Raw genomic sequence first — 15,532 nt, forward strand, 5'->3', positions numbered from 1 at the left:
CCCCTGACCCATCACCTTTATGCCCTCTTCTGATGAGCAGGACCGGACAGCTCCTGGACGTGGGACTATCTTGCCGTATACTCTGGGTCTAGGAATAGTTCAATGACTGGGGCTCCTGTGGAGGATTCTGGTGGCCAAGGCTGGTTCCATGCACACCAGGACAAGCTAGGCAGGGAGCGGTTGGGATGAGTGCTCAAGAGCCGCTGACACCTCATCCTTGAGCACCCAGAATCAGTCACATCCCCTCTCCCCATAGGTGCCCCCTGAAAACACTCCAGAAGTGTGAGATTGCCCTGGAGAAGCTCAAGAATGACATGGCAGTGGTGAGTGGGGCACCATGGCCTGGTGGTGTCCAAAGGGCCACAGGCATCTGTGGGGAGAATTCAGAACCACAAGCTGAGAGAAGCCTTCACAGTCAGGAGTGGGCAGAGGGGCCATGCTGCTCAGCCTGGGGACCTTGCCCAGGAGTCTTTTGCCAGGTCAGGTCTGCTGTGCGGAAGGAGAGTATATGTGGGAACATGGGAGAAGTCACCCTGTGGCTGTGGTCCTGGGGTGCTTTCTGCAGCCCCCAGGTGCATGGGCTTTCTTGTATGCCCATCTCCACCATCAGGCCTCCACCCAGCCCTGCCCAGCCCCAGTCCAAGCCCTGGGGGAAGGGAACTCTGGGGAAGGTCAAGGCTGCAGAAGGCAGGAGAATGTATCCAGGATCAGCCGTATTTGTCTCCAGGGGGCAGAGGTTGTGGGGAAGCCACAGCAGTCTGGCTGTGAAGGATAAGGACTTCAGGGTCTGGAAAGCCTCCCCAAGAGTGGGCTGCTAACGTCCCCACTCCCCATCCTGTCACAGCCCACGCCCCCACCACCCCCAGTGCCGCCAACCAAGCAGCAGTACCTGTGCCAGCCACTCCTGGATGCCGTCCTGGCCAATATCCGCTCACCTGTCTTCAACCATTCCCTGTACCGTACATTCGTGCCAGCCATGACGGCCATCCACGGCCCACCCATTACGTACGTACAGTCCAGGGTTCAGCCTCGCAGTGGGTGGCGGGCCGTGGGCCACGGGCCACAGCCTAGTGTGGTGTGGCGACCATGGTGGTCTCTTCCAGGGCCCCGGTGGTATGCACTCGGAAGCGTAGGTTTGAAGACGATGAACGGCAGAGCATTCCTAACGTGCTCCAGGGGGAGGTGGCCAGATTAGACCCTAAGTTCTTGGTGAACTTGGACCCATCTCACTGCAGTAACAACGGCACCGTCCACCTGATATGCAAGTTGGGTGCGTACAGGGGAGGGCGGGGCTGGTGCTATGGGAGAGTGAGTCCCGAACTACAGCCCAAGGCCCTGGAGCAGGCCCAGCACAGGCCCGCATGATCCATGTGGACAGGCACTTGGCCTCCCACAAACAGGCATGCTCACACCACACCCTGAAGCCCACCATCCCTGTGTCCTCCTGGATCCTCACACATACCTGGCCCAGGAGGTGCTCTGAGGGCAGAGCCCTGAGCCCACAGAGTCTTACCTCTCACCGGCCTGCCGGGGAAGCCCCTCCCTCCCAACCAGATACGGCTGTGCTTGCCTGAGGCCTTAGGGAGATGTGGAAGTGGGAATCAGAGTGACCTCCAGACTGCAGCAAGCCTCACCAGAACCTTTTGGGATATGAAGAGCCCTGTTTAGAGCAGGGCTATGAGGCAGGGCAGCCTGGGCCAGGTCACAGGCATAGACACATGTGTTGCAGATGACAAGGATCTCCCGAGCGTGCCGCCGCTGGAGCTCAGTGTGCCTGCCGACTACCCCGCCCAGAGCCCACTGTGGATTGACAGGCAGTGGCAGTACGGTGAGCCAAGAGGACAGCCTTGGGGAGGCCTCACGGCTGCCGTCTAGGGACCCTGGTAGGGGGCATCAGCTCAGGGCAACCGAGATTTGCTCTGTGCCCCGCAGCTGAGGCCCCTCCTCCCCTTTCTCTGCTGCCCCTTTGTGGGCAGGAGTGGGTTGCCCAGAAGTCACTTGGGAAGAAAGGGGTCCATCCTGTGTCTGCAGGGCGGTCACCTATAGTGAGAGAGAGGCGAGCAGGTCCAACCGCCTTTGTGGGCCTCTGCAAGGCTGTTACGGGAGTACAGAAGGAGCTTGGGCTTACGGAGACCCACCTGGGTGACATGGCTTCAAACCAGAGGCCCGGAGAGACCCCTGTTGATGGTGGCCAGTCCCCCTGCAGTGCAGAGCTGGTGCATAGGGCTGGGATCCCAAGGCTGTCCCTGAGAGAAAGCCCTGGGCTCCAGACCTGTTCACATTCCAGTTCTCCACTGACGCATGGGCCTGGGAGGGGACCGTGTTGGCCACCCCACTGTGTGCGGGAGATGGCATCCTGGTCATGTTGACTGGCTTCGATGCCCTAGACGCCAGCCCTGTGTCTGTGGGGTGGCCTTTCATAAAGAGTTGCTTGTGCAGCCCAGGGTCAGGCCCAGCACTGGCTGTCCCGGCGGAGGTCACAGCGGCACTCATGGCCCATTGCTCTGTTGCAGACGCCAACCCCTTCCTGCAGTCAGTGCACCGGTGCATGACCTCGAGGCTGCTGCAGCTCCCAGACAAGCACTCGGTCACAGCCCTGCTCAACACCTGGGCGCAGAGCATCCACCAGGCCTGCCTCTCCGCCGCCTAGCCACCCACCCACTGGGGACCACGGGGATAGCCGGCAGCCTTGTCGGGGCCACAGCGGACACGCACCTCACGTTGGACATTTCTAGGTGTTGGCTCCCTTAGAGAACCTGGGCTTAGATTAGCTTTCCTGCTTTTATCTTCTGCCTTGGGGACCTGCCAAACATTTTCCCATACTTGTACGTGACTGGGGCAGGTGGCTGTGGAGCTGGCTGCTTCGTGGTGGGGTTGGGACTCCCCCACCCCCACTCCCCCCCGGGAGTCGGACATGCCTCAGCCCTGTGTGCTCCTCCTTGGGCTGCTGTCCCCTTGGCTTCTCCAGGGCCCATGTCCTTCCTCAGCAGCCTGGGGGAGAACTCCAGGTCTCGTTAGAGCCTCTTGTGTGTGTGCCAGAAAACTTTTTGTTTCTGTAGGGGAACATGGAGAGCATAGGAAACCCTGAAAACACACACAGAATTCTCTGGTCACGGTTTTGGGTTCAGACCCTTCCACCATTGCCGTGGGGGGCACGCCACTGGGAAGCTCCTGGATCCAAGGGCCGCTGGCTGCGTCTCAGAAGGAAAGTCGGCCAGCAGGCAGTTGTGAATCCCCTGCCATCACCTGGGACTCATACCTCATGGCATTCTCCCTTTAAGCCATGGGGGTCTGCTCAGCACTGTGGGGGTGCCTAGGGAGCAGGGACACCTGAGTGGATCCTGTACCTGGCACCGTGCCCACTCACTGGGCACTTGGGCCTGTTCTTGGGTCAGGGCAGCATCCTCAGGACCTGGCGTCATCAGAGCTGCTCCAGAGAGTGAAAGCTCCCTGACAGGGCATCAGCCCTCTGGCAATGAGAGGTTTCCCCTTTTGTATGTGCACTACCGTGTCATCTGTGGTTCTTATAATAAATTTATTATTCCTGTGTTTGTCGTGAGTTTGTCACTGTGTCCCCTCCCACAAGTCTGGGACCACTATCCAGTGAGGTATGCTTTCAGGGCTGAGCCAGATTCCTCACCTTGGAGACGGCCGTGGATGCCCAGACCTTAGTTCACCCTTTTTTGACAGTATCAGTGCCTCATCCTGGTTTACCCCGAGGTTTCTGGCAAAGCTCCTGCTGCCCAAAGAAGAGGCAGAGATCAGCACTGAGGAAATGGCCAGTGGGGCCAGTAGCCCTGTCCTGCCAGGGGAGGGTCGACACTAAACTGACCACACCCATGAGACCTAGGAAGCTTCGGTTCTGGTGAGTAAGGGGGTGGTGAGGCTCTTGGGTGGGAATCTCAGGGTGGGGCCCCAGCGCCCTGGAGAGGACCATTCTCCCATGGCCGTGGCCCTCCACAGCAGAAGGCAGGCTCGGTAGGATGGCTCGTTAGCTGGGATTGTCAGTGTGGAGGCTGGACGGCGCTGTGGCAGGGGGGACGGGACTTGCCCTTGTGCCTGGAAGGCAGTCCCAGCCCAGCCAAGGGCCAGGAAACCCCCTGCACTCAAAGAAGGGTGCATGCTGTGCCTGCCCGTGGCGCAGGGCACCCACCAGGCCCTGGACAAGTCCTGGTGACTGCCCCAGTGGGCCCCTCCCACCGCAGGGAGCAGAGCTGGGGGCACAGGGCAGGGCAGCCATGTCAGAGAGCGGTGAGGGATGAGGTTCACAAGTGGAGAAACGAGCTTTATTTCCAGTCTTCAACAGGTAGGGTAATACTTATTTAATGTGTTTTTGTGTAAATGCAGAATAGCAAAATACTGAGCAAGAAAATAGTGTCTCGGTTCTGAGGGCAACCAAGTACTTTATCTGCCATGAACTTTGCTTATCTGGAATTTCGCGCGGCCTAAACGTGTTCGAATTCTTTTGAAGTGCTATCTAGAGAGGGTTAGCGTCTCCAGCTGTAGGGCACTGGCCTGGCCCTGACCTGGCATGCAGACGCCGACACGTGCCGCCCGCCTCAAAGGACAGAGCGGTGCAGCCGCCGGCGCTGCACCACCTGCAGCCTTTTCTGCCGCTCAGCAAAGTTACTCTTCAAGGTCTGCTTCAGCGCGGGCAGGATGGGGCGCTCTGCCACGGGCATAGGGCTCAGAATCAGGCTGGTAGGGCAGAGGGAGGTCACTACAGGTGCCCCCGGGAGCAGGAGCGGAGACTTGGCTGGCAGCAGGGCCCCAGGCAAGGCACTGAGCTGTCCCTGCCCCTTATGTACTGGGCTCAGGCCACCCCACCCTCCCCCTGCCGGTGGGACTCACCATTTCTTGGGGATGCCCTTGGTGGGGACCTTGGGGAGCTGCATGGCTCCCTGGTGAAGGGCCTCCTGGTCCCTGGTGAAAGAGGAGTCGGTAGTGAGCCCCAAAAGAGCAGACCTCACCGGGATGCGGTGGGGGCCACGCCGAATCACTCACTTGGGAGAGCTGGGGCCGGCCTCCTCAGATGCAGCCTTGGGCCTCCTCCGGTTCCCTTCCAGGAGGGCCTTGAGGCGCTGCAGCTGGAAGGCAGGGAGAAGAGGGGCAGTGGGCGGGGTCTGCGGAGGCACTGGGGTCCCCGCTGCCTGAGCCTCACCTCTTGGGCCTGCAGGAGGTTGGCGTTCCACAGCTGGCGGATGACCACTTCGCACTGCTGAAGCGTGGTGGGCTTGCGCAGGTGCAGGGGCAGATTCATCACGGGGGGCTGCTTGCCCTTGTGCTGGCTGCCTGCCACCCAGGGGGCTGCTGAACTGGACGTCTCCACTTCTTCATCTCTGGAACAGGCACTAACAGCAGCCCAGAGCTAGCCTGCCAGGATTGGTCTAACCACCCGCCACCTCTCTTGAGGGCGGCATCCACACCAGTGTGCGGCTGGTGTGGGGAAGAAGGGTGTGTCTACACAGCCTCCTCGGGGTCTGGTTCCCTTCTGCTGACCAGGGTGCTCCAGACGCCAGGTGGCGGGGGTGGGGGGGCCACTCTGGTGCCAGCTGTGACCTGGGCGTATCCCTTCCTCTCCCCTCAAGGTGCACTGAGGGTCAGATGTGGTTCAAGCTGTGTGACTGCCCTCAGTCCTGACCCCACACCCGTGGGGCTGGTTGAGAGGGACTCTCAGTAAGGACCGTGCAGAGAAGCAGGACCCCGCCCTGCTGGCTGAACTACCCAGGGGACAACAGGGTCTCTTCGGATGCAAAGTCCAGGTTCACTGCTGCTTTCCAGGAAGTCCCAGAAACAGGTGTCAACCCGGTCTTGCTCTGGCCTGCTGGCTCTGTGCCTTGCGGAGGCCAAGCACATTTCCCAGGGTGAGCCCAGGAACCCAACTTACTGTTGTTCTTTTGCTTGTTGTCTTGGTGAAAAGCAAACTAATGTAAAGGCCAAGTTACTTGGTTCCATTTCTGTGAGAAATTAGTTTCTGGGCTGCTGTTGGCACCCTCGTGTGGGCTCAGGTCAGCACAGGGCATTGCCCGCCAGATGGGCCTGCCTGGAGTGAGTCTGCTTTCACTCTGGAGACTGACCCATTTGGAAGGGCAAGGCAGCTGGCTGCTTCCAGAATGTGAACCTACGAAATGCAACGCTGGGCCCACAGGGTACAGGTGAGCCCTTACTTGGCCTGCCCCTGCACCCCTGGAGCGTTGTCCCGCTTGCTGTTGTGAAACAGGGCAGCAGCTGGGGTCTTCTCTTCCAGGTCCGTCTTCGGAGGAATGTCAGTTTTTGAGTCTTGCTTCTTGGAGAAGCTGGGCCGGGGCCTGGCCTTTCCTTGAGAGTTGGCTGTAGATCAGACCCAGACAGGGCAGTCACTGTGGGTGGGCATCAAGAGCCAGGGCCCACGTCCTCCAGGATTGGCTGTGAGTGCCCAAGGAGCGCCTGCCCTCTGCCTCGGTTTCCTCCTTGTAAAGGAGAGATGGTAACAGAGTCCCCATTGTGGGGGCTGCCAGGTGACCCAAAAAGGGGGTCTGTGGGTGGTGCCTGCTGAACGCTCTAAAACTACTGCTGCTGTAGAAGCTGGCCTCCCCCTACTTGTACTGGGTCAGTCTCCCATGCCTCGGGGAAGTCCAGGGGTCAGGGTGGCCCCGCAGCTGTTCCCTGACTCTGAAGCAGCACCCCATTTGGGGCAAAATGAAACTGTATGAGAGTTCTGGGACCCGGCCTGCACAGACTTCCTTTCCACGGACAAGGCCCACGGCCTGCCTAGGCCCTGCATGGAAGGGGCAAGGGCCACACCCGGGGAGGATGCCTGGCCTCTCAGGGAGGCCGAGTGCAGAGAAGGGGCTATTAGCTCCCCTCACTCTGCAGAGGACACCACAAGCCCAGAACGCTAGGCAGGGCTGTCCCACCTGTATCCACCTGCTTTCAGGTGTTTGTCGTGTTTGACAAGCAGGGCTTCTGCCAGGCTGCCCTTGGAAGACCACTTAGGAAGGCTCAGGGGCTCCTCTCTTTGTATGCAGGCAGGGTGTGCCTGCCACAGGACCTTGTGCCCCACGTTGATCTGACATTCACTTCCTTTGTAGCCAACCCCGCTTTCGCTTTCATAGTCTCCCTCTGGCCAATCCATGGTCCTGTCACACCCCGCCTCGGCTCCTTCCTGCTGGTGTCAGCTGACGGCACCTGGCGGCCACCCTCTCTGGCTCCCTTCAGCTACTCCTTAACCCTTAAGTCCACAGAGCTTGGCAAAGGTGCAATCTGGTCAGCACCCCACACTGGCCATCGGGGCCCAGGGCCCCAGTGGGGCACGTGCCCCTCCCCTGACCCTGAGTTCACAGAGGGTGCTGGCATGCCACCTGACAAGGTCGAGTTTGAGACGGACTTGATGGACTGAAAGCTGGAATTGGAAGTGCTGCCTGTGGGAAGTGCACCGGGTTAGTCTGAGATGGTGGCAGCACCACCTTGGTCCCAGCTTTCCCGGACACTTCTGTGCCCCGCTGTTAGGAGGGGCCAGGCCACCCGTACCTTCCTCCTGGCCCTGCAGGCCTGTGTGTTTGTGTTTGTGTTTGTGTTTGTGCAGAGCCCTCCCCCCCGCTCTGGTGAGGCAGAACCAAGGCCAAGGGGAAGGTGATTTCTGGAAGGGCCATCCAGAAAGCAGCGGGCTTGGGCCCGAAGAAGCAGGCCCTGAATGGGAGGATGGCCTCTTCTGATAGCCCACTGGGGACCCCCGACCCTGCAGGACTGGGACCATTAACAGGCCCTGCCACTTGCCCAGGATAGCTCACTGGAACTGCTCTGCTCCGCTCGAGGAGGGCCCACCACCACTGTTCCCATATTCCATGTCCCCTAGGAAGGGAGCCCCGGGACACCCCCAGACTGGGGCATACCAGGCTAACACCTCTCAGACCACCTCTTGATGTCAGACTTGGCCCCAAAGGTATGTGGGGGGAACAGGCCCAACACAGCCTGAGTCTCCCTGGGTTGGGCTGGAGGACAGGCAAAGAGAAAGGGGCTGTCACGATGAGGAAGGGCCTTAGACGAGTGACTGCAGGTCTCTCTGTCTCTACACTTGGTCACAGCAGACATGGCAGGGAGGATCCCCAGAAGGACTGTGCCCACAGCCGTCTGTGCCAGAGGCACAGGGCTGGGGGCTGCCATAGCAGCAACCCAAGTAAAAGAATCCAGCAGAGCCGCAAGGCTGGGGGCCCGGGGGCGGGGTGGTGGTGGCAGGGGTGGGGTCTCGGCAGCCCCACCCCAAGCTGCTCTTCCTGCTTCCTTACTGCAGACTTCAGGCCTTGGGATCCCCGAGAGCCCCACCTGCTGTGCTTGGGTGCACAGTCACCCACACCATGGCGGGGGGTGGGGGGCAGTGGTGTCTGTCCAGGTCCCCCAGGATTCCTCCCCACTGGGATAGTACATGGGCCAGTGCAGCTAGCTGGGTAGACACAAGCACTCTGGAGGGGCTACTCCTGACAGAAGTAATTTCCCATCAGGCACCCAAGGGCCTCAGTCTTACCTTTCTTTGGCTTTTGATTCATTATTAGCTTGTAATGGAGATCTGAAAGCAAGCATGTGCACTGGTCATTTTTGAAACTGCAGCCATTTGGGGAGAAGAGGTTTTGGCTTGCCCTGTGCACTCCCCGCTGAACCCCTGAGAGACCTCACACATGACCTTAGCAGCCAGGACACTGCCCCATGGGCCAAGCCTTTACCCTGGGTGTCTTAGGGCCAGCAATGCCTCTAGCTGTTCCCTGAGCCAGAGCCCTTGGGTGAGAGCCTCGCCAGGAGTCCATTCCTCTGCCCATGACATCTATAGGGCACCCTCTGCTAGGTGGAGCCCCAAGCTCCAGAAGAACAGAGGTGAGTGAGTCAGGATGACCCAGTCCTCCAGGAGCCCCTAGTCATGGATGAGCAAATGTGGTCAGAGCAATGATCAAGTGACACCCAGAACGTGGGCTGGCCACATCCAGCCTGGGCATCAGGGAGGGACAGGGGTGAGACTCAAGACTCCTTATGTCAGGAGGAGGGAGTCCTGACATCATGGTGAGCCCTTGATCTAATAGCACTTCAGGTAAAGGCAACAGGAGAAAGGTGGGGAGAAACTGAGACAGGGCTAAGAATGTGGGGGGAGGAGTTCCAACTAGAGCATAAGGGAGAAGAGAGGACAGCAGTGTCCCACCGTGATAGGCCTTAAGTTCTGCTTCAGGCCTGGCCCATGGCGGTGAGGAGCCACCAGCGGGGCAAAGTTAGGAAGGACCTGCCCTGAGGAGACGCGGGGGCAGGGGGAGGTGTCCAAGGAGGGGCTGGATGGGAATGGCAAGTCGGCTCTCGATCTGTGTTTAGTTTGTGAAAATCACTGAGCTGTACACTCGCACTTTTTACTTCCATAAAAGTTTTTAGAACAGGCGGGCCCGACTTGCCTAGAGAGGAGACTGCGACCCGGCTTACTGTGGGAAACGCTACACAGCCAGACCACCCCACCAGATCACCAGATGGTGGGGCGGCCCCGTCGACCCCGCCCACGAAGACCCAGGTTTGGGGCCTGGGGGTGCGGAGGAGGCAGGGAGTCCGAGACCCACGTAGCAGGACCCGGGGTGGGGCTTGCTGCCCTGTGTCCTCCTTATACCCTGTTTAAGGGTTTCTAAACCTCGTGTTCTAGAGTCCACGAGTGTTTCGGTACTGGAGGCACCCGGGAGCGGCAGGTCTGCCTCTCCCTCGGGCCCCAGCCGCGGAAGACGCCTCACTCGCGGCCGCGGCGCCCGGACTCACCCTTGTTCTCCCGCTTGAGGTGCTCGATCTCCTCGTGGAGCTTGACCAGTGTCTCCGAGTGCTGCTGCTGCAGGAACTGCAGGCTCTTCTCCAGGTCCACGACCCGCTTCTGCGCCTCGATGAGCCCAACCTGCGTGCTGTGCTGCGCGGGCTGGAGGATGGCGGGCGGGCGCAGGCGCGACGTGCCCCGGGAGCCCGGGAGCCCCGAGCTGGGGGGCCGCTGCCCGGCCGCCGCCACCCCCGCGCTCATGTCGCCGCTGCCGCCGCCTCTGCCGCCGCCTCTGCGGTCGCTGCACTCCCACTTGGTGGCTCGACTGCCCCGGCCTGGTGCCGCGTCGCCATGGAAACGGGCGCGAGCGGGCGAGGGGGGCGGGGCGTGCGGCGGGGCGTCGTCTGTGATGCCCGAGAGACCACGCTGCTGGTGGGGGTGGGGCCTGCGTCAAGTTTGCCTGAGCTCGTACACCCTGACTTTGAAAGGCATCCTCTGAATTAAGGTCGGATAATCGTCCGCCTTTACAGTAGGTCTTACTGTCCAATTTTCTATGCTTGTTTATTTTAATAGTTCGCTTCTGGAATAGATGATATGGATTACATATTCAAAAATCCAAAGGTAGAGGACTTTCTGCTTTATGAAATGTGGACAGAATATATGAAACAGCCACCTGGAAACAACGAGAAGAACAAAAAGCAAAGTGGACGAAGGCAGCTCTTGAAAGAAGAGCTGCTTGGGGCGCCTGGGTGGTTCAGTTGGTTAAGTACCCAACTCTTGAGTCTGGCTCAAGTCACAACTGCGAGATGGAGACCCGTGTCAAGCTCTGCGCTCTCGAGAGCAAGGAGCCTGATTGGGTCCCTCTCTCTCCCTGTCTGTCTCTCTCTCTCTCCCTCTCTCCTCTCTCTCTGCTCCTCCTCCGCTTGCATGCTCTCTTTCTCTCAAAATAAATAAATACAACTATTTTTAAAAAGAAGAGCTGCTTTTTCCCTGAGCTCTCTCTTCTGGTCAGCCAGACCTCAAACAGGAAGCCACAGTCCTATTGGCCGCAGAAGGCAGAGGATGGAGTTTGGGAAGGACACTGCAGCTGGAAACTGAGGGGGCAACACAGTGAAGTTTGGAGCCTCTGCAGGTGAGGAGTTGAAAGCAATAAACTTCAAATATGTGGCTGGCCTGAACTGCCCACAGAATTCCAGGGATTCCAGGGAAAGAGAAAGAGCTGGAAGGCCAAAAGCTGAGAAGAGATTCATTTGCTGCTAGCTCCAGGGGAGACAGAATTTGGAGTCTGACAGAGGAGCTTGGTAAACGCCTCAGTTTTTCTTTTAAACCCCAAAAGGATCACACCTTGGTAATAAAGACTATGTTCTAGAAATAAGAGATTTGCCTTAGAACTAAGGGCAAAATCAGAAAATACCCACCCTCATAAAACTTAAAAGCCCAGCCTCCGCAAGGTTTTGGTGATGTTCCAATAATTCAACCCCCTGGAGAACAAAACTCAACACTCTTCAGAGAATTATAACAGAACCCAGAGTCTCTGTGTCCTGTCATCCATGATGTCTGATATACAATAAAAAATACCGGACATGCCAAGAAACAGACAAATGTGACTGAGTCACGAGAAAAAAAATCCAGATTCAGTCAATGGAAATAGATCTGCAAATAATACTAGATAAGAAAAGTTACAGGAAAGTATTTTATAATGAATATGATTAAAACCTACAGAAAAAGATGGCTATAGTGAGTGGAATCATAGAAAACATTTTAAATGATTGATAAAGCGTTAAAAATGAAAGGAAAAAAAAAGGAAATCCTACAACTACAAATGTACCTGGATTTCTGGTTTCCTGGTCCAGCCTTGGCAATCATCACTGCCATCCGCACAAAAGAGAAAGTCGCTGACAAGCTGAAAAATCAATGAACTCTTCTTAGATCCATCAGAGAACGGAGATCACAGGACAAACGGCTGCCCCCACATTGGAGAGACAGAGAATCACAACCCACTGGAGCATCAATCTCTGTCTGAACCACTACCAGGGGAGGAAAAGCTAAACTGTAATTGATGAATTGCTGGTGTGGCCAGTGTAGACAAGGGTTAAAGAGTTCAGGGGGCAGAGGTCCAATCTTAAGGGGCCCCGCACCTTTGTGAGTTTAACCTCCAGGAGCCCTACCAGATTCTCATGAGGAAGAAAGATGGAAAAATCCCCTTGTGGTCCCAACAGGAAGAGGGTGAGGCAGCCATTTTGAAGTATTGCCCAGAGCTTTCTGTTTCAGGGATTTCCCTCAAAACAAACTAAGACAGCCCCAAATGCCAAACCGGCTGGGATTTTAATAGAGCCTGACAGACCTGGAGGAAAAGAAATACCTAACTCTAGCCGCTTCTAGCCTTCCCCTCTCTCCACATCTTTCCACCACATCAGTGGGGGCCTGTGTAAAAATGGGATACAAGCGAAAGAATTGCCCATCTCAGAACTAATTTAAGAAGTGTCTAGGGGCATCTGTGTGGCTAAGTTGGTTAAGCATCTGACTCTTGATCTCAGCTTAGGTCTTGATCTCAGGTTCACAAGTTCAAGCCCTACATTGGGTCCCATGCTGGGCATGAAGTCTACTTTAAAAATAATAATAATAATAATAATAATAAGTTTCTAGGAAAACCCAAAGATAACAAGGAAGACAAATTGAGGGCACCGGAGGAATATTTTGCCTCTGACACCTATGGCTGCAACAAGCAATAAACGTGGACTAAACCCTGGCAAGATAAACAAAATCTCATGCTATAGGCCTGTTTACCTCAGTTTCTTCTACACAACACATCATATCGAAATTTCAACAAAAAATTACAAGGCATACTATGAGGTGCCTGGGTGGCTCAGCCAGTCAAGTGCCCAACTTCGGCTCAAGCCATGATCTCACAGTCCATGAGTTCAAGCCCCACACTGGGCTCTCTGCTGTCAGCGCAGAGCCTCCTTTGGATCCTCTATCTTCCTCTCTCTCTCTCTCTCTCTCTGCCCCTCCCCAGCTGGCTCGCTCTCTCTCAAAATTAATATACCTAAAAAAAATTACAAGATATACTAAAAGACAAAAAAAAAAAAAAAACAACCTACATAGTCTGAAGGGACAGAACAAGCATCAGAGCTAGACTTGGATCTGGAGAGATGTTGGAATTATTGAATTGAAATTTTTATTTTTTCACATTTTATTTTATTTTATTTTTTATTTTAAAGAGAGAAAGAGAGTGCAAGCAGGGGAGAGGGGCAGAAGGAGAAAGAGAGGATCTTAAGCAGGCTCCATGCTTAGCGAGGAGCCTGACACGGGGCTTGATCCCATGACCTGAGCTGTAATCAACGGTCAGACTTCAACTGACTGAGCCACCCGGGCGCCCCATCAGGTTGGGAATTTTAAACAACTATGATGACTATGCTAATGGCTCTAATGGAAAAAGTGGACAATATGAAAGAATTGATGGATAATGTAAGCAAAGAGATGTAAACTCTAAGAAGGTAAAGGAAATGTGTGAAATCAAGAACGCTGTAACACAAGTGAAGAATGCCTTTGATGGGCTTATCAGCCGACTGGGCAAGGCCAAGGCAAGAATCAATGAGCTTGAAGTTATGTCAAGAGAAACTTCCAAAACTGAAATATGAAGAGAAGGATGAATGAAAATGACAGAACAGAATATCCACAAATCCCGTGACTGTTTCAAAAGGTGTAACATATGTAGAGTGAGAAGACCGGAAGGAGAAGAGAGAAAGGAACAAAAAATATTTACAGCAATAACGACTGATAATTTCAAAAATTAACGAAAGACAACAAATCACAGATCCAGGAAGCTCAGGGAACACCAGGCAGGAGAAACACGCACAAAAAATCTCCTCCTGGGCATATCACATTCTCATTGGAGAAAATTAAAGACAAAGGGAAAATCTGGAAAGAAACCAGAGGAGGAAAAAAGAAAAAGAGCTTTCATAGTAAGAAGTAAAGATAGAATCACATCGGATTTCTCCTCAGAAACCACACAAGCAAGAGAGTGAAGAGAGATATTCATGTTGAAAGAAAAAAGCCACAAACTTAGAGTACTGTATCTAGCTACATTTTCCTTCAAAAGTAAAGAAGAAATAATAAAGACCTTCTCAGACAAACAAAAATTGAGGAACTTCGTTGCCAGTAGCCCTGCTTTGTGAGAAATGTTAAAAGAAATTCTTCAGAAAGAAGAAAAATGACATAGGTCAGACACTAAGATCTACATTAAGAAAAGAGCATTAGAGAAGGAATAAATAACGGTAAAAAAAAATTGCTGTTTCATATTCTTAAAACTTAAAAAAATTGTGGGGCTCGAACTCACAACCCCAAGATAAAGAGTCACATGCTCCACCGACTGAATCAGCCAGGCACCCCTTCTTTTTCATATTCTTGTTTTTAAGTTTATTTATCTATTTTGAGAGAGAGGGAGAGAAAAGTGCAGGAGGGGCAGAGAGAGGGGGAGAGAGAGAATCCCAAGCAGGTTCTGCACTGTCAGCGCAGAGCCCCATGTGGGGCTCAAACTCACAAACCGTGAGATCATGACCTGAGCCAAAATCCAGAGTTGGATGTTTAACCGACTAAGCCACCCAGGCGCCCCATCATATTCTTAATTAATCTTACAGATAACAGTTTGTTTAAAATAACCATAGCAAAAAATAATAATCATCATAGCAACAATGCATTTGGTAATTATAGTTTATCAATAAGTGAATGACAGCAATGCTATCAGAGATGGGAGGGAGAAATCAGAAATATTCTAAGGTGAGGTGCTATGGTGTTATTCTAAAGAGAACTTGGATTCACTGTAAGTGTATACTCAAGGGCAAACACTTAAAATAATTTTAAATCAAAAGTATAATTGATATGCTAAGAGAAGAGAGAAATGGGATAATATAAAAGGTTCAGTTAAAGGGGTGCCTGGCTGGCTCAGTCAGAAGAGCATGCAACTCCTAATCTTGTTGGGATTGGGAGCTCAAGCCCCACGTAGAGATTACTGAAAAATAAACAAACTTAAAAAAAAAAAAGTCTGAGTTAAAGCCAGACAAGGTGGGAAAAGAGTGGAAGACAAAAAGAGAAACAAAGAGCAATAAATAGAAAACAGTAACAGGGGCGCCTGGGTGGCTCAGTCAGTTGAGCATCCGACTTCAGCTCAGGTCACGATCTTGCAGTTCGTGAGTTCGAGCCCCACGTCGGGCTCTGTGCTGACAGCTCGGAGCCTGGAGCCTGCTTCAGATTCTGTGTCTCCCTCTCTCTCTGCCCCTCCCCTGCTCATGCTCTCAAAAATGAATAAATGTAAAAAAAAAAAAATGGTGTCAGGAACCTGAGAAAAATCACTTCTTACTGAAGCAACATCACAGTTGACTGTTTAACATTACAGTTTTTTGACAAGGCAAAAGGAAAAGTCACTGTGGAATAGAGTTTTCATTCTCTGGCAAAGGAAGTATGTACATTCTTCAGAAACAAATTTCTTTGGGACCCATATGGAGGGATTGAGCATTTTGGTGGCTTGGATACGAAACATTGAGTAGAATGGATGATGTTTTCTAGAATACTTTCCCATAGTGGCTGGGTGGCTCAGTCGGTTAAGTGTCTGATGACTCTTGATGTCAGTCCAGGTCATGATCTTGCAGTTAGTGAGTTTGAGCCCCACATGGGGCTCCGTGCTGATGGAGTGGAGCCTACTTGGGATTCTGTCTCTCCTTCTCTCTGCCCCTCCCCCACTGGTGCCTGCGTTCTCTCTCTCTCAAAATAAGCATGAAAAAATGTCAAAAG

The 15,532-nt window shown here is 54.1% G+C and overlaps 2 protein-coding genes across 11 annotated transcripts in view; one reads left to right on the top strand and one right to left on the bottom strand.

The window, feature by feature from the left end:
• LOC109258626 (mediator of RNA polymerase II transcription subunit 15) overlaps positions 1-3,551 on the top strand; it is a 66,995-nt gene extending 63,444 nt beyond the window's left edge. For 5 of the 6 annotated variants that reach the window (XM_019435586.2, XM_053902292.1, XM_019435582.2 and 2 more), the window contains 5 exons: positions 257-323; positions 845-1,005; positions 1,104-1,270; positions 1,730-1,828; positions 2,514-3,551. In XM_019435586.2, coding sequence (XP_019291131.1) covers positions 257-323; positions 845-1,005; positions 1,104-1,270; positions 1,730-1,828; positions 2,514-2,650 — 631 coding nt within the window. In that variant the 3' untranslated portion in view covers positions 2,651-3,551. The remainder of the gene's footprint in view (positions 1-256; positions 324-844; positions 1,006-1,103; positions 1,271-1,729; positions 1,829-2,513) is intronic. The other variant, XM_053902291.1, reaches the window with a different exon arrangement.
• Positions 3,552-4,264: 713 nt separating this feature from the next.
• Positions 4,265-10,051, bottom strand: LOC128777040 (coiled-coil domain-containing protein 74B-like). Of its 5 annotated transcripts, XM_053902301.1 has the most exons (8): positions 9,754-10,051; positions 8,501-8,542; positions 7,341-7,400; positions 6,168-6,330; positions 5,162-5,339; positions 5,005-5,087; positions 4,852-4,923; positions 4,265-4,698 (listed from the first exon to the last, which is right to left on the bottom strand). In XM_053902301.1, exons 1-8 carry the CDS (start codon positions 10,001-10,003, stop codon positions 4,560-4,562), a joined length of 987 nt encoding a protein of 328 aa, XP_053758276.1. In that variant the 5' UTR covers positions 10,004-10,051; the 3' UTR covers positions 4,265-4,559. The 5 variants fall into 5 exon arrangements, with proteins under 5 accessions (XP_053758276.1, XP_053758274.1, XP_053758273.1 ...); XM_053902299.1 differs by lacking the exon at positions 7,341-7,400 and having other exon boundaries at positions 9,754-10,049; XM_053902298.1 differs by lacking the exon at positions 7,341-7,400 and having other exon boundaries at positions 5,162-5,351; positions 9,754-10,049.
• Between the last annotated feature and the right edge of the window lie 5,481 nt (positions 10,052-15,532).

Source organism: Panthera pardus, unplaced genomic scaffold (genome assembly GCF_024362965.1).
Source record: "Panthera pardus isolate Hobbes unplaced genomic scaffold, ASM2436296v1 HiC_scaffold_15, whole genome shotgun sequence".
NCBI classification, from domain to species: domain Eukaryota; kingdom Metazoa; phylum Chordata; class Mammalia; order Carnivora; family Felidae; genus Panthera; species Panthera pardus.

What these genes read in the sequence shown, in the direction of transcription:
- LOC128777040 (XM_053902301.1), bottom strand. Translation starts at nt 10,003, where the DNA reads ATGAGCGCGGGGGTGGCGGCGGCCGGGCAGCGGCCCCCCAGCTCGGGG. An exon ending in CCTCAAGCGGGAGAACAAGG is followed by an intron (nt 8,543 to 9,753) that starts GTGAGTCCGGGC and finishes GCTTGCTTTCAG; the next exon opens with ATCTCCATTACAAGCTAATA. An exon ending in GGGGTGCAGGGGCAGGCCAA is followed by an intron (nt 5,340 to 6,167) that starts GTAAGGGCTCAC and finishes TGCCTGTTCCAG; the next exon opens with AGATGAAGAAGTGGAGACGT.